The sequence below is a fragment of the Pelophylax lessonae genome, assembly GCF_965119305.1.
Source record: "Pelophylax lessonae genome assembly, chromosome: 2".
Classification (NCBI taxonomy): Eukaryota; Metazoa; Chordata; class Amphibia; order Anura; family Ranidae; genus Pelophylax; species Pelophylax lessonae.
The window spans coordinates 124,484,453-124,507,865 of NC_138769.1; the positions used below are offsets into that span (position 1 = coordinate 124,484,453).

Genomic DNA, 23,413 nt, shown 5'->3' on the forward strand with positions numbered 1-23,413 from the left:
CTCGTAAACCCAGAAACTACATGTATAGCCTGTTGCCTAGTCACAGAGCTTATATACCTTGACCCCATATCTGGCACACTTGCTGGGGAGAAACAATTTTTAAAAGCAAGGCGGACAGAAAATGTAATCAGGGACTTATCAACACAGACAGCTTGTTGGGGCATTTATAAGGCTGCAGACTTCTGGTTGAAGTGGTTTACATAAGGACAAATTTTGTGGAGCCGGTCATATCCAGGGTCACCCCGAGAACGACAGAGTTCATTTTCACTGAAGTACATGAACTGCAAGATTTGCTCGCATCTAGTCCTGGCCATGGCAGCAGGGTCAAATTTAGATTTGCGGTGATTAATTGATCGGCATATAAATTGCTTTGGTAAACAATAGATCTGTAAAGATCTTCTGTGAAAAACAGCTCATAAAAATCAAGGGAAGTAAAATTGTCTGTTTCCACCTGAATTCCGGGTTGTCCAGTGAATGGGGGACGTACGGACGCTGCAGAAGTGGTGGGCTCCCAATCAGGATTTGCAAGGGCATCAGGAAGGGCACTATGGGCTCTATGGGCCTGTCTTTGAATTATTGGTGGCTGTGGGGCACTACTTGTGCTAGCCATTGCACCAGCTTGAACTGCACATTTGGGACTTGCCACGTCACTAAGTGTTACTGCAGTGCTGGTTTGACTATGACCAGGATGTACTAGGCCGCTGATGCTTGCCAGTTCACCAGAAGGTTGAGCGAAACTAGTACCCACACTGCTGCATACGAGTACCCTGCGGTTGTTGCACCTCAGCAAAAGGAGAATGGGGTCGGGTACGCCTGACCTTAGCAGGGACCACTACTGCGTCATCAGAGCTATCCGTCAGGGTGCCACTGCTGTCTACAGGTTTGAATACTGAGCATGATTCTGACAGTGAGGCCTCCCCATCGCTCTCATCTGTCATGCTCCGCATCATGTAGGCCTCTTCACTAGTGTACCTCTGGACATTTTGGCCAAAAAAATGTATAGGTACCTAGTGTGACTTACAGGTAAAAAAGCACCTGGTTGTCAAGGATTGTTTGAATCGCTACCAAAAATTTTAACTGCTAGTGCTAGCAGAGATCAGGCCTGCATCTGCGAACGCTGCGGTTTAGTGTGCTGTGTATTGGAAGTGACAGTAATCTTCTGATTCTGCACTTCTTGGGGGGGAGCAGAGGGGCTAAACACAGGTGCTGGCAGGTGTCCGGGCTGATCCTGCTAACGCTAAATTTTGGGAACACTGTACTAAACTATTGGGGACGCTAGTATAGTTCTGATCAGATCAAAGATTTTGATCCGTTCAGACACTATACTAGTAATGGAGGTGTTTAGTGTGTGTGTGTGTGTGTGTGTTACTTCCAAACAAAGGATTAAAAGGTATTACTAACTATGTGGTGGGCAATTTGACGCTGTCCTGAATTTAATAGTGACATTGTGACAGGGCAATGAAGGGGTTAAATCATTATTAGTTTTAGGGTACCCCAGATAGGTTTAGGGTACCCCATATATCCCCTTTCTGGGACTGCCTCTAACTACCACTAACTGTCTCTCACACTAACTGAAGTCACAAGTGATACTAATACAGTGATCAGTAAATTGTATACTGTATATAGTGTACACTGTGACAGGGAGTGAAAGAGTTAAGGGGGGGGGGTGATCAGGGGGTTAAATCTTTATTGGGGAAAATGTGGCGGGACCCTAAACCTGTTTGGGACTACCACTAACTGCCTCTCACACTATCTGAAGTCACAAGTGACACTAATACAGTGGCCAGTAAATTTTATCTGTATACTATATAGTGTGCACTGTTACAGGGAGTGAAAGGGTTATTTAGGGAGTGATCAGGGGGTTAAATGTGTGCCTATGTGTACTGCTTCTGTACTCAGTTGATGTTATCTCCTCTAACGCTAGAACCAAAAAGGACTCCGAGGTGAGATTGCGTCATATCCCGTGCCTGTGTTTACATTGGCCAGAACTGATCAATAGGTCCAGGCCAAAAATCATTGGCCTGGACTTGATGACTCATCGGTTCTGAACCAAATCAATACATCGTTGAGACAGCGAGTGCGTGCGCGTCCCCCCTACAGGTATGACGATTGGCACAGCCGAGCCAGCCTGCCGCAGGATATCTGCGGCGGGTGGTCGGCAAGTGGTTAAGGAGCCTAATTACAGCATTATGTATTAAAACTACCAATCAATGAGCCGCAGTTCACTGGTACACTTTGTGACCAATATTCACGGGTATGACCAATACTTATAAGATTCTGGAATTCAGCTGGTCAAAGGTTCAATCAAGCAACCTGTTTCTGAATGAGCTCTTAAATGAATGTACCCATACAAAAGAGAATAGTGTATGCCATATGTATTTAACATGCAAATATCCAAGAAAAATATATTGAATATTTGATGGTTACTTATAAAATATGTTTTTTTCGTCTGAGTATTATACTTGAAGGTAAACTCTAAAATCTGCATTGAAACATTCCTCAGGAATTATCGCTGCTGTTATTTATTTATTTATTGTTTGTCCTACTAAATCCAGTAATGACTAACGTATATATCCTTGGTTGCATTATTTTATCCTTCTCTTTTTCTCTGTTTTTAACCCTTACTTTTTTTAAATAAAACTAACTTTATAAATGCAGATAGACCATACTTTGTTTTCTTGGGGAATTAAACTAATTTACTATATATTATTTTCTGACAGCGATGGAGATTCAGATGCAGATTCTGAGCTTGACGATCGAGTAGATGGTGTTAAGTCCTGGCTGTCTAAGAACAAAGGTTCTTCCAAAGCCTTCTCAGATGATGGCAGTTTAAAGAGCTCAAGGTTGGTGAATGTTAATGTGAAATGTTGCTTCCTTTTAATTGAACATGTCTGGGCTTCCTTATTGTGACATACTCCAAGGATATGTTCAAACGGATAGTTAAACGGGGGTGTTTGGCAGGTTGTTCTTATCCCTGGCAAGTTTCCGTTATTTGTGCTGAGCTGAACTGTGCAGTACATATGCAAATAGTCGAAGGGTATCACATTGGGGTGGTCCAAAAATTAGATGCAGTGTTTAAAGTAACAGCTGACCATTTATTTTTATGTATTCTAGGGGCAAGCTTCCTGCCATTCATGGTATATGTCTGATAATGATGGTTAAAATGTGTAATTCTTTTATGAATCAAAGCACTCATACATTGTAACCTAAAATGTCAAAATAGTTTAAATAGGCTTCATAGCAGGATGAAGAATACACTGTAAAATGTTTGTATTGTTTTGGAGATCATTAGAGGAAACCTACAGCTCAGTTGGCGAATAGTGAGGCGCAATCTTTGATAATGTTTAACCTCTATTCATTTACATCCAAAACAAAATCTGCAGTTAAAATAACGTGAACCAATTTATCTGGAATCAGAAGTAAATCTTCTCATCTTAAGATACACATCTGTGTTATAATACATTTAGAAGGCACAGTGTAGGTTACCTTTAAATGTTCTGTTTTAGTTCTTACCCTCACTTGCCATCTGTCTCTCAATCTCTCCTTTTAAATTTGTGTCTTTGAATATGAATACAATTGCATATTCTCTGGGATGTAAATTCTAAAGTGACAGCTGGCTTCACATAAAGAAAAAGAATAGGTCCTGAATATCATGTATTTTCATTTAAAATATCCTTACCCGAGAGCTGACTGTTTAATTTGCGGTAAATTATTTGCTTATGCCAGGTATACAATGTGTTATTTTTTTAGAGATCCATGTCTAAATCAGGTACTAAACGCTGGGGAGTTGTGCCAGAAATCTGCAGTGGTAATTGTCTATTTCACTCGTTAAGCAGGCCCTCGATGTGGAAGACTTCTTGAAGGAGCATGTTTATGTCAGCCTGCATCCTTCTGCTGAGGGTCATCAGCAAATTGTGTGCGTCATTAAGCAGGAAACCAATCACAATTTATAACTTGGGGTGCTCTCTAGCCAGCTTGAATCAGGCTATACATTAGTCATTTCCGAGCAATTAGCATCAGGCCACAGCATTGCAACTCGATGCCAATGTCCCTAAACTCATTTTTCAAGGCATATTGTTGAGATCAAATGGGCTGCCATGAGCTCTTAATTCTTTCATCTGGCCAAAGCAATAATTTAGTCAGTAGGAGTCGATTAGATGGTCTGTGTTTTGTTACTTGTAGCATCACCCATTTCTGGGAGCTCATTTACCGCAGCACAGTGTTCTGTTAGTAAAAACCAACTCCTAGATCCTTAGGCTCCACTGGTAATATTCATTCTATCTTTGACCTTAGAAAGTTTACATAAGAATGCCATATTCTTTTAAATGGCGTAGTTATATCATTTTAATGTACATGATTATATATTTGTCTTCCTTTTACATTACATTTAAGCTATTTTATTTTCTCTTCTGTTTATAAAGATATCATGTTTTCTTTTTCCCTTTGCTTTTCATTTATATTTAACTCTTTCTGTCTACTTTGTTTCACCCTTCTAAATTCCACACATACTCAAAACTTAAGACTTAGCCAAAGTACAGACTTAAAAGAAGGAAAGGAAGCCAAGCCAGTCAAACAAGGGAAAGAGTTGGAGGAGAGGCCAATGTCTGTAATGAGTTCTCTGAGTTATAGAAAGAGAGCAGTTATTAAAGACTCCATAGGCGGTAAAGGTGATGAGGATTCACTCTTTTCAACTCTGAAAGAAAGACCTGATTCCCCAGAGAGATCCTTCCGTAAGGCTCCAAAAGATTCTGCAGGAAGCGTTCTTGATGACACATTATCAGTAAGCTCGTGGAGAAAATCTCAAGGCAGTGAAGACTTGGATGATCGCTCATCTTTGGTTTCTCAAGCATTTACTGAGGCATCTAGTAGGGCGAGGAAAGGACTTGACAAGAGGTGGTCAATTGCAAGTCCTGAATTTGATAAAGTTTCTGTTGTATCCAGTCGTCTATCTAGCAGGCGAGGTTTGGAAGATGAAGATGACACAAAGTCAACCCTGAGCTTTGGTATTACCAGTCCTCCAAGTCTAAGACGCAGTACTTCCAAATTAGAGGAGACACGTAATGGTTTTTCAGCTGTAAGTCCCTCGCTTAGTAGACGTTCTGACTTTGGCCTGGAAAGCCCTACTCTTGGAAATCGATCAGACACTCGAATGTCTATGGCCAGAAGCACTTTAGATGATTTTGATGATTCTGTTAGTGTTGGATTTAGTGATACTCGCTCTTTGTACAGTCAGCATTCTGGGCGTAGTTTTTCTGTACCTCCTCAAGCAAGAACACCAGGCGCAGATGACAATGAACTTGAAAGCAGAGATCTTCAGCCGGTGTCTCATCGCAAATACTTAGATCCAGATCTTGAGGCTGCAATCAATGAGGTCCTGAGCTATAAGCCTATAAAGTTCAAGAGGAAGAGTCTTGATCCTGATTCTGATGATGAAGATGATTCAAAAAGTGTACGGAGTATAAAAAGCTTGCACAGAGAAAAAGGAGAGTCATCCTCTGGACTCAAGAGGTCAGCTTCAGCTATGGAATTCTCTCGGGCACCAAGCAGGAAAAGCAGAGCTAGAAAAAGTAGCTCTGACTCTGAATCTGAGGACAATCGCAAAAAGAAGAGTTCTAAAAAGCGCTCCAAGAAATCCAAGAAGAAGTCAAAGAAGAAAGAATCTGAATCCTCCTCATCATCCTCATCATCTGAGTCTGACTCCTCATCTGTTTCTACAGTATCATACCGTAGTGGGGGTAGTGTGAAAAAAGGGCCCAAAAATAGGGACCTAGATGAAGAAGACCTTCAAAGTGACAAAAAAGATGAGAAAAACAGTAAGCAGTCAAAGAAGGAGGATAAGAAGAGGAAGAAGCAGGTTGACAGTCTGATGATGAAATATTTATACCGGCCAGAAAGTGATTAACGCAGTAGGTGTTTGCTCGTGAGTGACCTAGCATGCTCTGAATGGTGTGGATTACTAACATTAACTCAGGGTGACATTTGGATTGAGTTGTTTTAACATAGCCTGTGTTGTAATCTCTCACATTCACGTTTGCAACATTCTGTTCTTTGTTTTTAAATTGGATTGGCTTTTCTGGTGCTAGAGTGCAGTTATTGTGAAGTTTGTTTTTTGCACATTAAACTTTCTAGTTTGATACTTTTTAGATGCACACTTGCAGAACAGTGCAAGCTCTGGTTAGAAACACTCCAGTCAAAATTGAAAATGAAGTCTTTTGGTTTATCCAGGGAATACTTGTCCTGCAAGAGTTTGAGTAGTGATCACCAATTTTTTAAATGTTGGCCCAGGGAGAGAGAGATGAGGATCAGCATGGAAAAGCAACATTCAATGAGGCAGTGCTCATTATATAATTTGTTCTAGAAAAACATTTATACTCAGCAGGCAGTTAAAACAGGCTGCATAGATAAGAAAGATCCAGCACTGCAGCCTTTTAATAACTTTTATAATAAATGTTACAGAGCTATATTTTTAGGATGTGTGTTGGCAATGTCATACATGTACTGTATAGATGTTCTTGGTAAAATATTTTCTAAGGTGAAGCAGACTGCACATTTACATTGAGCCAGCCCTGGAAATCCACTTGCATAAAAACACAAGCCTAGGGCACAGTTATGTTTTAAAGCCTGTGCTTCTGTTCTGTTCAGCTCCTGCACCTCCTGTTGAGTGACCTCAATCTTTCCAGTCCTGAAAAGAGTTTTGTGATCCACAGATATGCAAATATCCCTTTATACATATTTGTTGAAAATAGTACTTCTGCTAAGCATTGTGTAGCTCTTTCTGTCAAGGAAGCTAGTGAGTGAACAGACTGAAAATTAATCTGCACAGCAGGAGCAGTTTGCAGTTCTTGTCGCCTGTTTTATTATCCATGGTCACTTTGCAGCAATCTAGCACCTTGCTGTGTAACTCTTTCCTTTCCAACAGAGATGAAGTTTCCTCTTCTGTGTTACAACATTGTACTCTTCTTTCTGTTGACTCATATAACACAGTGTTAAAGTGAACCTGTCCCCCCACACAGCAGGAAATCTGTGTATGAGCATACACTCTATATAATTTCATGTCACATTCTCTGTAGTATGTTTGTTTTAGCAATTTTCTTTGCTGCCCGTCTTGTACTTAAATATTCATGAGGGTTTGCTCAGTCCATCTAGCAGAACTGAGCATGCTCTTTGTACTTTTGAGAACTATGAAAAAGATTGCCAGATTTTCCCAACATACATAGAAAAATTACTGAATATGGATTTTTGTGCCCTGCATGCACTAAACCACCCCCCCCCCCCCCCGGAGCACATACTTATCTTTTTGTTGCTCCTTTGCATGAGGGGATCCTGTGACTTAATCCATATGACAGTGCTGACCAGTCAAAAAGCACTATTACATATGGGGAGTCCATAGCCAGTCAAACATCTCGTGGCTTACACAGGAGGGCTTCTGCAAAGAAAAAAGAGAATACAGGCATAACCCGTTTTACGTACACTTACTTTAGGTAGGCTCACGTGTACGGGCTGCTTGGTCAGCTTGGCATGGCACTACTCCCGGTTTTTAACATTGGCGGCTATAGGAAATTTTGGTCAGCTTGACAAGACATGGTTGCCGGTTTTTAACATTGGCATCTTTGAGAAATCTTGGTCAGCTTGACATGGCACTGCTCCCTGTCTAACATTGGCATCTATGGGAAATCTTGGTGAGCTTCACATGGCACTGCTCCCTGTCTAACCTTAGCGTCTTTGGGAAATCTTTGTCAGCTTGACATGGTACTGCTCCCAAACCATAAGTGACAGGGACACCAAACTTGGGGAGCACCGAGAGGGGACCCAAGACTACAACATAACCTATTGTATGGCCGGCCAGGTTGCCTAGGTAATCTACCAAGTGATAGTCCTGGGTCCCCTAACATGCTTCCCAAGTTTGGTGTCCTTGTCACTTATGGTTTGGGAGCAGTGCTGTGTCAAGCTGACCAAGATTTCCTATGGAGCTAGCGTATTTACATGCATTGAGAAGTGAAAAAAGGTATTGCTTCACTTTTAAGTACATTTTCGTTTTACATACATGCTCTGGTCCCATTGTGTGCTTAAAAGTAGGGTAGCTGGGGAGGGAGGCAGTGAACCTGTTGTTGTTTTTTTTCTGCACAAATTTAATTTAAAAGCATTTTACAAGTAAAGTAAAAAGTCACATCTACTATGGTTGATAACATGTTGTTTCTCCAATACATTTCCTCAAACCTTTATGCAACTTCTGTAATTCAAGGCATCAACTGCAGCACCACCTGCTGGCAAAATATTGCTTGTTTTTCTAAAGGTTCAGTGGTAGCTCAGGGTTTGCGCACACTATAATGCATGTGGCAATGCTTGGGAAAATGTAAGTTGCCATATAGATGTGCTGCACTGCGTTTACTTGTGGTTCGGTGAAGTCTCCAGCAGTGGTGGGCAGTCCTTCGTGGAGCACAGAATGTCACTGATGTAATGACATGCAAACAAAACTCTGTACTTTGTACCCAGACTAGCATGAAGACATCAGCCAGGAGGTGGGTCCATGAAAGACTTAACTCACAAGAAGTAATTTGGATGGCTCTGGCCATCATTCAACCCAGAACAACTCCATCTAGTGTTAGGGCTGTTTTTGCCGTTCTGGTGAAGTCTCCAGCAGTGGTGGGTGATCCTTAAAGGGTAACTCCACTTTCATGGGGAAAAAAAAGCAAATAAAAAAAAAAATAATATAGCATATACAATTGCAAAACGAGTCATATTGTAATTGCATGTATATAAAAATTACCTTTCCTTTTCAATCTGTAGCGCTGTATTTTTCTGTAAAATGCAATGCCATAGGGCCACTTGGAGGTGTTCTGCACACAGAATATGTACAGAATGCCCCTCAGAAACATAATATCCTGCTTGTGTGATTGGAACACTGATTTTCCCAGAAGTCTATAATTGGATACGAGTCAGATTTCAGGCATCCCCTGCAGCAAAAATGTCTATTTTGGTGAGATACTTCCAATAGGAAATCATGTCTAAAGGGATGCAGAATCTGCAGCTTTCCTCATTATAGCTCTGCAGGTGCAGCAGCTGATTGATAATTATGAAACCAATCCCATTAGATTCTCTTTGGAGTTACTCTTTAATGCTGCATTGAATGTCACTGTAGTGATGACAAAAACAAGTCTGTACTTTGGGCCCAGGCTAGCATGAAGACACAACCCAGGAGGTGGGTCCATTAAGTATTTTGCTCGCTGGAAGTAGGCTGAATTACTTCAACCCAGAAGAAGAACTCATCTAGTGTTAAAAAGTAGTTTCTGTAAAAAAAAAAAAAAAAAAAACAGTGACAATGAGGCGAGTATCGCAGCCAAAGTTGCTTTTTGTTGTTTTTTTTTTTTTTTTTTTTTTTACTGGGGTTTTGCTTCAAGACATAGAGGGATACATTTTCCTCTTAAACATAATGTAAGGAATACCCCACTAAACTGAATTGTCAACTCCAAGCAATTAATTTTATTGGATTGAGTGGGGAAAGATTACAACCTCTGTCAGATTTTTATTGCTGACTGCGTTTTCTTTAGGGAGGTTACCCTCCCTAGTGAATGATGCACTGCTACAATAGATATAAAAAGTCTACACACCCCTGTTAAAATGTTAGGTTTCTGTGATGTAAAAAAATTAGACAGGTAAATAATTTCAGAACCTTTTCCCCCTTCAATATGACCTATAAACTGTACCACTCAGTTGAAAAACAAACTGAAATCTTTTGTGGGGGTGGGGAGTAAAAACCCAAAACTAAAATGTGATTGCATAAGTGTGCTGTAATGTTTGGGGGGATTGTAGCTCCACAGGACCAAGTGCAAAACCGTTAAACTTTAAACAAAAAGGCTTTTATTCAGCAGGTAACACAAAAATAAGGCTTCCAGCAGCACACAAGCAGAACAATACAAGATAAAGTCCGCTTATCTTCAGCACAAAGTTAAAGCAAAAACACCTACAGTTTGTAGTTGGGTCTTCGCCCCAAGGTTTAACAGTCCTTCAGTCCTGTTTCTTGCAGCCTCCAGCCAAACTCACAGGTCTCCAAAACAGGTGCATACACCAACTCCTCACCGCCACACCTATCACTATTTCCTGTCGTTAAGAGCTGCTTCCTGGAGGTTCTTAATCCTGTGTGTGCTGGAATCCTCATAGTCAGAAGTGGAGACCCCTTCCCACCCGAATATCGCTTCAGGGTCTCCGAAATCCCGGGTCCCAAATATTTCTCTATTAAACCAGAGAGAACTGCGAGTCAGTCCTCTCCTGTTTCAGGCCATTCCTGGGAATTCCTCACCCATCCTGGGTGACCCCCTGAGTACTTCCACACTTCCCTTAAAGGGACCATAACCCAAAAATCGGTGCTATATAGCAGCCTTGGCGACCCAACCTTGGCGTCCTGTACAGTGCACACCCTGTTATAACTGTGGATGTAGCTGTGTTCAGAATTAAGCAATCACATTCAAACTCATGTTAGTTAGGAGTCAGTACACACCGGCCATCATTTAAAGTGCCTCTGATTAACCCCAAATAAAGTTCAGCTGTTCTAGTAGGTCTTTCCCCACATTTTCTTAGTTGCATCCTACAGCAAAATCCATGGTCCACAGAGGGCTTCCAAAGCAACAGAGGGATCTTATTGTTAAAAGGTATCAGCCAGGAGAAGGGTTCAAAAGAATTTCCAAGGCATTAGATATACCATGGAACACAGTGAAGACAGTCGTCATCTAGTGGAGAAAATATGGCACAACAGTGACATTACCAAGAACTGGACCTCCCTCCAAAATTGATGAAAAGACGAGAAGAAAACTGGTCAGGAAGGCTGCCAAGAGGCCTACAGCAACATTAAAGGAGTTTCATATGTTGCAAGTACTGGCTAGGGGGTAGGTAGATGTCTGGCAATGTCTCGGCTAGGGGGTAGAGTGGCAAGATGGAAGCCTTTTCTTACCAAGAAAAACATCTAAGCCCAGCTAAATTTTACAAAAACACATCTTAAGTCTCACAAAAGCATGTGGGAAAATGTGTTATGGTCTGATGAAACCAAGGTTGAACTTTTTGTCCATAACTACAAAAGATATGTTTGGCGCAAAAACTACCCTGCACATCACTAGAACAACAACATACCCACAGTGAAGCATTGTGGTGGCAGGGTAATGCTTTGAAGCTGTTTTTCTTCAGCTGGAACAGGGGCCTTAAGGTAGAGGGAATTATGAACATACCAGTCAATATTGACACAAAACCTTCAGGCTTTTGCTAGAAAGCTGAACATGAAGAGGAACTTCATCTTTCGGCATGACAACCACCCAAAGCATTCAACCAAATCAACGGAGGAATGGCTTCACCAGAAGAAGATGAAAGTTTTGGAAGGGCCTAGCCAGAGCCCAGACCTGAATCCCATTGAAAATCTGTGGGGTGATCTGAAGAGGGCTGTGCACAGGAAATAATCACAATCCAACAGATTTGAAGTGTTTTTGCAAAGAAGAGTGAGCAAATATAGCCAAGTCAAGATGTGCCATGCTGATAGACTCATACCCAAAAAGAGTGCTGTAATATCAAAAGGTCCTTCAACAAAGTATTCATTTAAGGGAGTGCACACTTATGCAACCATATTATGTTATAGTTTTATTTTTACTTCCCTCCACCTAAAAGATTTTAGTTTGTTGTTCAACTGTGCTGTACAGTTCATAGGTCACACTAAAGGTGGAAAACGTTCTGAAATTATGTATCTTTGTCTTATTTTTTTACATCGCAGAAACCTGACATTTTAACAGGGGTGTGTAGACTTTTTATATCCACTGTATATACAGAGAAAAAAAAGTTTGGGCCAAATGCAGTCTTTATTTTTTCTTCAAAGGCTAATTCCATCCAAAAGCTAAAAAAAAAAAAAAAATGGTTTTGTGTAATTATTGCCTGTTTTTTATGTTAGGATTACCATCAATAGTTTGTGGACTCTAACAAGCCCTTAACAAGTGTGTCTTTCTTTCTCCTTTCGAATTCTCTAAACACATGTATATTCTACCTTGTAAAGAATTAATTTGGCTTTGTAATGCTCACAAAAAGTTCTAAAACCTGGGTCAGTGGAGGAGATATTTCACCACGGAACTCCGTGAGAGCACCTGATTCTGCTTAAAGCATTAGTAGCTGAAGACCATTCAAGGGTTGGGGTAGTAACAGAATAACATTATAAATAACAATATGTAGAAGAGATCTATCCAGGTTACTGAGTTCTGATAAAATAAACACTTCTTATGCTCATAAGCGCATATTTCATTCCTACAGTTTTAGATTTACTGCAGATGATGCATAGTTGTCTGTGTAAGGCCTCCTTAACCACTTCTGGACCGGAAAGTTTTGCCCCCTTAATGACCAGGCCATTTTTTGCGATACGGCACAGCATTACTTTAACTGACAATTGCATGGTTCTGTGACGCTGTACCCAAATAAAATGTAATGTTCTTTTTTTTCCCACAAATAGAGCTTTCTTTTGGTGGTATTTAATCACCTGTGCAATTTTTTTTTTTTTTTTTTGCCCTATAAACAAAAAAAAAGAGCTACAATTCTGAAAAAACAATATAAAACATTCCCAATACAATTTTTTCATCATTTTAGGCCAATATGTATTTTGTTACATATTTTTGGTAAAAAAAATTCCCAATAAGTGTATATTGATTGGTTTTCACAAAAGTTATCATGTCTGCAAACTAGGGGAAATTGTAATTTTTATTTTTTTTTATTAGTAATGTCGGCGATCAGCGGTTTTTAGCGGGACTGCGACATTGTGGTGGAAAGATCGGACACCTGACATTTTTGACACTTTTGGGGGGACCAGTGACATTACTTCAGTAATCAGTGCTAAAAATATGCACTGTTATTGTATTAATGAGACTGGCAGGGAAGGGGTTAAAACCAGGGGTCAAATGAGTCCCTAGGGGGTGCTTTCTAACTGTGTGGGAGATGGGCTTGCTGGATGAACACAAAGACCTGTGTTCCTAAACACAGGAGCACCATCAAATCTATCATAACCAACATGGCACAACAGCAAATCTGCCAAGAGATGGATGCCCACCAAAACTCCACGACCGGGCAAGGAGGGCATTAATCAGAGAGGCAACACAGAGACCTAAGGTAAACCTGCAGGAGCTGCAGAGTTCCACAGCAGAGACTGGAGTATCTGTACATAGGATGACAATAGGCCGTACACTCCATAGAGTTGGGCTTTATGGCAGAGTGGCCAGACGAAAGCCATTACTTTCAGCAAAAAAACAAAATGGCACGTTTTGAGTTTGCAAAAAGGCATGTGGGATACTCCCATGTATGGAGGAAGGTGCTTTGCTCTGATGAGACTAAAATTGAACTTTTCAGCCATCAAAGAAAATGCTATGTCTGTCGCAAACTCGACACATCACATCACCCAAAGAACACCATCCCCACAGTGAAACATGGTGGTGGCAGCATCATGCTGTGGGGATGTTTTTCAGCAGCCCGGACTGGGAAACTGGTCAGAGTTGAGGGAAAGATGGAGGGTGCTAATTACAGGGATATTCTTGAGCAAAACCTGTACCACTCTGTGCGTGATTTGAGGCTAGGACGGAGGTTCACCTTCCAGCAGGACAATGACCCCAAACACACTGCTAAAGCAACACTTGAGTGGTTTAAGGGGAAAGATTGCTGTTCACAAGCACAAACCCTCCAACTTGAAGGAGCTGGAGCAGTTTTGCAAGGAGGAATGGGCAAAAATCCCAGTGGTAAAATGTGGCAAGCTCATAGAGATTTATCCAAAGCGACTTGGAGCTGTGATTGCCGCAAAAGGTGGCTCTACAAAGTATTGACTTTAGGGGGGTGAATAGTTATGCACATGTTATTTTGTCCTATTTGTTGTTTGCTTCACAATAAAAAAATAAAATAAAATAAACATCTTCTAAGTTGTGGGCATGTTCTGTAAATTAAATGATGCAATTCCTCAAACAATTCATGTTAATTCAAGGTTCATGTTAATTGAGGCAACAAAACACGAAAAATGCCAAGCGGGTGAATTCTTTTGTAAGGCACTGTACGTTGTTTTGCGGGACAGAGCCGACCTGCCGAAGTATAAGTACGGCGGCTGGTCAGCAAGTGGTTAAGACAAATGAAAGTATCCCTCCTTAAGACAAATGAGAGTATCCCTCAGGTTTCATCTCTGGAACCGAAAAGTTGCGCAGTTTTCTTTTATTAAATGTTTTGCAAGGCAAGTGTTTATATTGATTGGTGAATGCCTTGTATGTTTGCTGAGCCTTTTTATCCTTTGCTGTTCAATTTTGTTGACAGTGCATTTTTTTTTTTTTTTGCTCTAGACAAAGTTCATGTCATCCTTCAATAATTGCTATTCTGGTCTGCACATGTACAAGCAGAAATAATGTCCTACTCGAGTCTATAATACTAAGCTGATCATTGATCATTACTGTAGAATTCCATTATTGTAGTCTTGTTGATTTGGCTATTTCAAACTGTACATTATTTCCTGAAACAAAGGTTTATTGTTAAGTGAATCGTGCTCATAGAGGAGAAAATGCATTACTCCATGGTACTCCAAAAATGAATGCCAAGAAATTGGATCATAGCCAGCTATATACTTTTCTGCTATTAAGGCAACCCTGCCAGTACAGTAAAGCATTAAAAGGATATAGTCTGATGCATCTCCAAACAATGAAGCCTGTAACTAAGAAATCCCAATTTTCCCCATAGTTACAAATAGAAGGAAATGTAATTCTTCTCCACTTTACTCAAAAATACGTTTTTCCTACTATTGCTGTTTGCAACAGAGCGATTTCCTTCACTTCTAGTCCTCTGATCCCCTATCATCAACACAAGAAGTGAGTAGAAATCTCTCCAGTGGGGGACACAGATAACAATAAAACCTTTACACATGTTTTAACCCTTCCCTGCTATGCCTGCTGAAGTCCTTTGTTTTTTGACAGATGAATTCATATGACAAAAATATGTTGAAGGCCATTTTTACAGCAAAAATAATGCTTACAAATAATCTTGTGACCATAGACGTCACTAGCATCTCATAAAATTGTTTAGATCACGAACTCCTAATTCAACGCATTTTAGTGTTTTTCAGTCAGGCCTATTCTAAACAATATAAAGGAGAGCTCCAGGTAACCAATATTAATTTGTAAACTTTTTTTTGTCTTGTGTGGCTCTTTGTTTTTAGATGTTTTATTTGGGAGATTCAGTACAAAGCTTTGAGCCTACAGTAGAAGGAGTTGGCTACTTGTGACTTGTAGCCATTCCACATAATGTAATTATTTTAACAGTGGAGGCATTCACATCCACACACAATATGTTTACACATTGGAATTGGAAATAGTTTTCATTCTCTTCAGTTACCTTTATAACTAACAATTTAAAGAGGACCTGTACTGTGAAAGCTGCTCCAAAAAAGGAAAAAAAAAAGTAACTAAAAAGGAAAGAACTAGTCACCAGTTTTGCTCATATGCTCCCTGCAGCTGTTATTTTCCCCATTGCTTCATAGATGGCCTCCTGATAACTGATGATCTGATGACCAGTAGTATAATATTTAAGAAGCTTCAGGAAAGATGCGCAAGAGCATGCATCCAACGAATGAATAAAGTAGGGAGATCCTTAAACTGCAGGTCCTCAGGTATAACTTTCTCTCCAGCAGGAAGACATCACCAAATCCCACTCCAAACCTCACGAGACTTGCAGTCAGAGGCATCAGTGTTTAAGGGAATATTATGCAGCAAATATACAGTTGGGAGACTCAAGGCTGAGAAAGTACACTCATTTTGTTCAAGAGGAATTCAGAGTAAAAAGTTAAATCTACAGTTTGGGTACAATTAACATTTCTAGATGTTCCATAAACAAAAGCAAATGTATACTTCAAATGCTGATCTGGTCTGGATCCTACAGCTACCCTCAATAATTTTTTTTTCTCCCTAGCAGTCCAGTAAATATACAGACCAAGATTAAATAGTGGCAAGCTGCAACGTAATCATGGAAGTGTTCTATATTAGCGAAAGGGCAGTGACTGACCCTTGTGTACTTTAATTAAAACTAAAAAAAAAACACAAAATAATTAGGGAGTCAGCTGGGGAGTTGAGGATAGCCAGCTCTGGCAAGAGTTGAGCTTTAACAAAATGCTGTTTATTTATTTTAGGTACTTACTGTGTATATATAGCGCCTTCAACTTACGCATTGCTTACACACACACACATATATATATATATATATATATATATAGTTCATTCACATCAGTCTCTGCCCTCAAGCAGCTTACAATCTAAGGTCCCTAATTCCCATTCATACATACACATACTAGAGCCAATTTAGACAGGAGCCAATTGACCTACCACCATGTCTTTAAAGTGTGGGAGGAAAGCGCAGTACCTGGAAGAAACGCACGCAAGCACAGGGAGAACATGCAGACTCAGTGCAGGTAGTGCCGTGGTTGGGATTTGAACTGACCACCCTACTGTTGCCAGGTGGAGGAGCTAACCACTTAGTCACTGTCCGGTTTAGTATGTTCTTTTTTAGTAATAAAAGCATAGGTTCAAACTAGAGAGTTAACAACAAACTGTCCTGCAGCCCATAGCTCACAACCATAGTGTACCTACTTGTATGTGCAGAGTTTGTAGAATTGGAAGATATTTATGTTGCCAATTGTTCCTGAAACATCAGCCCGTCAATAGCCTGCAATAGTTTTTACTACTTTTCACTAAATTAGTTCAAGCACCTTAAAGTCTAGATTTAGGCCTAGTACACATGGGCTGAATGTCAGGCGAACCAGCCGACATTTGACCCATGTGTATTGCAGCCAGTCCGATAGAAGCCAGCCATTCAGCTGAAAAAGGTCTGCTGACCGGCTTCCAATCAATCGGAGTGTTCTGGGGGAACATAATAGCACATGAACACAATAGCACAACTGTTAGTACAGCGGCTCCGATTTGAGCTGTCAGGTTTATTTCGTTCAACCCAAACTAGTGTGTACGAGGCTTTAGGCTGGCCATACATTATACAATTTTTTTCTTTACTTTCCTTTAGATTTACCTTTAACTGTCTAGTGCAAGAGCCTGCCTGATTGCATACAAATTGAAAGTGTTTAGATGTGAGCTTATAATATATAGTGTTGACAAATCTAAAGGAAAATTGTATAATATATGGCCAGCCTTAACATTCCTTCTACATAGGGCAACTATGTGGCCAGTTACTTTAGGCTGTTATAGACCCAACTTGCGCAGTCTTCCCGCTTGAAGAAAACCTGTTCTGATGTCAATCCATTTTATCCATTAATATAACTATTGTACAGCAGCATCACTTTTGGCTTTTTTGATTGGTTTATTTGTATGTTTGGCCACAACTAACAAATCTCTGGGTGTTCCTTAGTAGGGTCAAGTAGCTGGATCCGATGGTGTATATGCTGTGCCCTGACTATACTAAGTGCTTGCACAAATAAGATTTCTATTCACACACAAGTGAATGCCTTTCTATGCTTGAGGTAGATGCATCTTTATTGGATTGTAAGTTACTGTACACCCTTGTAAGCAAAGACCTAAACACTATGTGGCATTTCAAGGGCGTGCGTGGTATAGTAGTACAGAATAGCTTCCACTGTTCTGTGATATTGATTGGTTGTAGAATCAGCTTTTACCACATACATAAATAAGGGCAGTCTTTGGCAGATTAGTTCCCAGTGTATATGGTATTTTTTTTGTGTGACAGTTAAACTTTTCAATTAAGCAAGACAATAGCATCTAGTAACCAACTATTTTTCACTGTTCCGATTGTATTAAACTGGAATCTGATTGCTAAAGAAAAGTGTACTTGGCAGACCAGTATTGCACTTTGCTGTGCTCTGTGTACTAAGCCTGTTCGTCTTTGTACGGCAGTTCATTTAGCACCATACAGAATGCATTTGAAGTATTGCATTTTAAACAAACGCCAATTAACCTATCAAACATTGTCAGCATAGGTGTGTGTATAGGATGACAGGAGCTTAGTCACAACATTTTGTTGTGCTCCATGTAGCCAGGAGAAGTAACTTGCACGATGCATAACATGTTCATTGTTGGCATATTACATGAGCCCTCCACCTGCAAGCTGACTGACTTGGCTCCCGGGCTAAGCGTGTTCATTTGTTTGTTCAGTTAGGAGAATCCTCGCAGGGCAGGCAGCAAATTCCCTGACAGATCCTTTGTTTTTCAATCTCCCTCCGCTCATTGATCTGGATTAATACTCTAGCGTGCCTGCAATTTGCACAACTTCAACACAATTTGTTTCTGCCTGGAGGGTGCATTTTGGAGCCCAATGAAGATTCATAGGGGTAGAAAATCAGGAATACGAGGCGGGAGGGAAAGTGGGTTAATGTATAAGCGATTACTAACAGTAGCATCCAGCTTATCAGATTGGAAAACCTCAATATCTCCCAGCAGATTCACTCCAGCCTCTATCAACATTACCATGTTCAAATGAAAGAATCCTTACATACATGGCGCACATACATATTTTATTTATAGTAATCCGGCATAAAGTGAAGCACCACTGTGCCCCAGACAGTAGTCCCAGATGCTTTCCCTATCTGTGTGTGTGTACATGCTGGATACCTATAGTGATATGGACTGGGTATTGTGTTAGGAGAGAGAGAATGCCACATTGTTTGATGGAAATGAAAATTATCAACCTACAGAGGGCTGAATTCAAAGACACCCCGAAAATCAAAGTGAAGAAATTATGCAGCATGCTAGTCCATTTTGTAAAAATCATTGCAGCAACTTAAAATGGTACTCAGTAGTGTGCATGGCCCCATATGCTTGTATGCATGCATGCCTGACAACGTCGGGGCATGCTCCTAATGAGACGACGGGTGGTGTCCTGGGGTATTTCCTCCCAGATCTGGATCAGGGCATCACTGAGCTCCTGAACAGACTGAAGTGCAACCTGGCAGCGTCGGATGGACCAAGACATAACGTCCCAGATGTTTTTTATTAGATTTAGGCCAGGCAAGTGTGGGGCCATTCAATGGTATAATTTGCTTCATCCTCCAGGGACTGGCTGCATGCTCTTGCCACATGAGGCTGGGCATTGTTGTGCACCAGAAAGAACCCAGGACCTGCTGCACCAGTGTAGGGTCTGACAATGGGTCAAAGGATTTCATCCCAATACCTAATGGCAGTCAGGGTGCCATTGTCTCCCCGCCTATAGAGGCCTGAGCATCCCTCCATTGATATGCCCCCCCCCCCCAGACCATCATTGACCCACCAATGAGTCGGTCATGCTGAACGATGTTACAGGCAGCATAACATTCTCCACAGCTTCTCCAGACCCTTTCACATCTGTCACAAATGCTCAGGGTGAACCTGCTCTCATCTGTGAAAAGCACAGGGCGCCATTGGCAGACCTGCCAATTCTGGTGTTCATTGGCAAAAGCCAATCGAGCTCCAAGGTTGGTGTAGGGCTCTGTTCATCCTGTTCCTCCTTGCACAAAGGAGCAGATACTGGTCCTGCTCATGGGTTAAGGACCTTCTGCGGCCCTGTCCAGCTCTCCCAGAGTAACTGTCTTTCTCCTGGAATCTCCTCCATGTTCTTGAGACTGTCCTGGGAGACACAGCAAACCTTCTGGCAATGGCACCTATTAATGTGCTATTCTGGAGGGGTTGGACTGTCTGTGCAACCTCTATAGGGTCCAGGTATCGCTTCATGCTACCAGTAGTGACACAGACCCTAGCCAAATGCAAAACTAGTGAAAAACAGTCAAAAAAGATGAGAAGGGAAAAAAGAAAATGTCCACTTGTAAAACCATTTCTGTTTTGGAGGTCATCTCATTGTTGCCCATCTAATGCACCTGTTAATTTAATTAACCCCAAAGCAGCTGAAACTGATTAACACCCCCCTCTGCTACTTAACTGACCAGATCAATATCCCAGGAGTTTAGTTGACTTGATGCTATACTCTGATTAAAAAGTGTTCCTTTAAATGTTTGGAGCAGTGTATACACAGTATCTCACAAAAGTGAGTACATCCCTCACATTTTTATAAATATTTTATTATATCCTTTCATGTGACAACACTGAAGAAATGACACTTTGCTAAAGTAGTGATTGTACAGCTTGTAGAACAGTGTAAAGTTGCTGTCCCCTCAAAGTAACTCAACACACCGGAATTGATGTATAAACCACTGGCAAACAAAAGTGAGTACACCCCTAAGTGAAAATGTCCAAGTTGGGCCCAATTAACCAGTTAGCCATTTTTCCTCCCCAGTGTCTTGTGACTCGTTAATGTTGCAAGGTACCAGGTGTGAATGGTGAGCAGGTGTGTTAAATTTGGTGTTATCGCTCTCACTCTCTCATACTGGTCACGGGAAGTTCAACATGGCACCACATGGCAAAGAACTAAAAGATGGCCTAGGCTAAAAGAAGATTGCCAAGACTCGGAAACTGAGCTGCAGCACGATAGCCAAGACCATACAGCGGTTTACCAGGACAGGTTCCACTTAGAACAGGCCTCGCCATGGTCGACCAAAGAAGTTGAGTGCACATGCTCAGCGTCCTATCCAGAGGTTGTCTTTAGGAAATAGACGTATGAGTGCTGCCAGCATTGCTGCAGAGGTTGAGGGGGTGGGGATTCAGCCGTCAGTGCTCAGACCATACTCTGCACACTGCATCAAATTGGTCTGCATGGCTGTCATCCCAAAAGGAAGCCTCTTCCAAAGATGATGCACAAGAAAGTCCGCAAACAGTTTGCTGAAGACAAGCACACTAAGGATATAGATTACTGGAACCATGTCCTGTGGTCTGATGAGACCAAGATAAACCTGTTTGGCTCAGATGGTGTTAAGCGTGTGTGGACGCTACCAGTTGAGGAGTACAAAGACAAGGGTGTCTTGCCTACAGTCAAGCATGGTAGTGGGAGTGTCATGGTCTGGGGCTGCATGAGTGCTGCCGTCACTGGGGAACCACCTTTCATTGAGGGAGCCATGAATGCCAAAATGTACTGTGACCTACTGAAGCACAGCATGATTCCCCTCCCTTCGGAGACTGGGCCGCAGGGCAGTATTCCAACATAACAACCCCAAACACACCTCCAAGACGACCACTGCCTGCTAAAGAAGCTGAAAGGTAAAGGTGATGGACTGGCCAAGCATGTCTCCAGACCTATTATTGAGCATCTTTGGGTCATCCTCAAACGGAAGGTGAAGGAGCCCAAGGTCTCAAACATCCACCAGCTTCGTGATGTTGTCATTGAAGAGTGGAAGAGGACTCCAGTGGCAACCTGTGATGCTCTGGTGAACTCCATGCCCAACAGGGTTAAGGCAATGCTGGAAAATAATGGTGGCCCAATGTGGATATTTTCGCTTAGGGGTGTACTCACTTTTGTTAATGGCTGTGTGTTGTTATTTTGAGTGGACAGCAAATTTACACTGTTCTACAAGCTGTACACTAACTACTTTACATTGTAGAAAAGTGTGATTTTTTTTTTTTTAGTGTTGTCACATGAAAATATATAATAAAATATTTACAAAAATGCGAGGGGTGGTACTCACCTTTTGTGAGATACTGTGTGTGTGTATGTGTATATATACGTATATATATAAATACACTATATTACCAAAATTGGAACGCCTGCCTTTACACGCACTTGAAATTTAATGGCATCCCAGTTTTCGTACGTAAGGTTCAATATTGAATTGGCCCACCCTATTCATCTATAACCGCTTCAACTCCTCTGGGAAGGCTGTCCACAAGGTTTAGGAGTGTATCTATGGGAATGTTTGATCATTCTTCCAGAAGCACATTCATGAGGTCGGGGACAGATGTGGATGAGAAGGCCTGGCTCGCAGTCTCCACTCTAATTCATCCCAAAGGTGTTCTATTGGGTTGAGATCAGTACTCTGTGCAGGCCAGTCAAGTTCCTCCACCCCAAACATGTCTGTATGGACCTTTTTGGTTTTGGGTTTATTACGGCTTTAATACATAAGAATAAATTGTATATGCTTAAAGCGGGACTCCAGATCTCCATTCCCCCTCCTTCAGGTTGATCCAGTGATGGAAAATGGCCTTCTTTTTTCCCTGGGACAGCAACGGAGGTCGGTTTTTTGTGCACTACACAGGGCTCACACAGTGACATGTGAGCATCATTCTGTGCGCTAGTTCTCTGATTCCTGGCAGATTGGTGAATATTGTAATGACATTCACCCAGGGGCAGTATCCATGACAGTTTGGGCTCAGAGGAAGTGGGCTTAATGATGCTGACCACCATTTAGTGCAGAAAATTGCCAACATCCAGTGGCACTAGGGAATTACTGCAGAGGACAGTTTTGGGTTGAAGGTGAGTTGGGCGGTGAAAGCTGCTTTTGTATTTTTAACACTGCTGGCCATTTTTACTAAAAGACAACACCTGGAGTTTTTTTTTTTTTTACTAATGAAAAAATTGTGCCAAAACCATTATAGTGTCCATTAGGGTTTTGTTTCAGGAGATTAGGGTTATGGATACAGAGCGGTTTATTGTTAGATTTACATAGAGGGTTAATGTTAAGGGGGGAATTAGGGTAGGGCACCATTGTTTGTGCCAGGTTCTCTGCATTTAAACCTTTCACCAGTTTTCCAGCACCAGAAAGGCAAAGCAAAGTGTAAAAACAAGAAAGAAGGGTAAAGGAGACTAAATTGCATAAAATGAAAATAGCAAATATATTACAGGTAGTTGATATAAAAAAGAGAACCAGGGATTTTTAAGTCTTATTGTGAAAGGATGGACTATGGAATTGTTAGGGTTAAATGTATTAATTAGTGGTAGATGGTAATTTACATCTATTAAATGGATTAATGTCCACAGCCACATGATGATTGAATGGTAGAGAGCGGTATTTAATGATGCTGTTTCACTTTCCGCATTGTGCAGTTTCTCAGGATCTGCAGACCTCTATTAATAAATAATGATGATGGCAATTCATTAGAATAGATGGAGCAGGTTGCTGCTTTAACCATTTAACACACAGTTGGTGAACATAATGTTGGAGCCCCTGTCTTTTGGATGCAAAAAAATGTGTGAATATATTTTACAAGGTGTGATTAGGAGTTCAGCCGTCTTTTACGGGGGATCACTGCAACAGATGTTGTTTTATCACCTCCAGAACAATTGAGACAATTATTAAAATAACATGCTTGTTTTGCATATACTATCCAGGGCCCAGAATTTATTATTTTTATTTCTAAATGAAAATGTTATTTTATGGTGGTGTTATCTGTGTAGCCATTAGGTATTTTTTTAATTTTCGGGGTTTTTTTTTTATTGTGGAACATACAGGAAAAAAATTAGCCAAATTTATTTATTTTTATTATATTTGAGCTTTTTCAAATGTGCCACCAGTGCAATAGAACTAAAATGTCTGGCTGGGACAAGAATGCAGTCAGTGAAGTCT

At 41.0% G+C, this 23,413-nt stretch overlaps 1 protein-coding gene across 7 annotated transcripts in view; it reads left to right on the forward strand.

Annotated features, from left to right (window-relative positions):
• The window catches only part of MYO18A (myosin XVIIIA), a 572,782-nt gene that overhangs the window by 544,183 nt on the left and 5,186 nt on the right, over window positions 1-23,413 (forward strand). For 6 of the 7 annotated variants that reach the window (XM_082245143.1, XM_082245145.1, XM_082245146.1 and 3 more), the window contains 2 exons: window positions 2,721-2,843; window positions 4,522-5,906. In XM_082245143.1, coding sequence (XP_082101269.1) covers window positions 2,721-2,843; window positions 4,522-5,902 — 1,504 coding nt within the window. In that variant the 3' untranslated portion in view covers window positions 5,903-5,906. The remainder of the gene's footprint in view (window positions 1-2,720; window positions 2,844-4,521; window positions 5,907-23,413) is intronic. The other variant, XM_082245147.1, reaches the window with a different exon arrangement.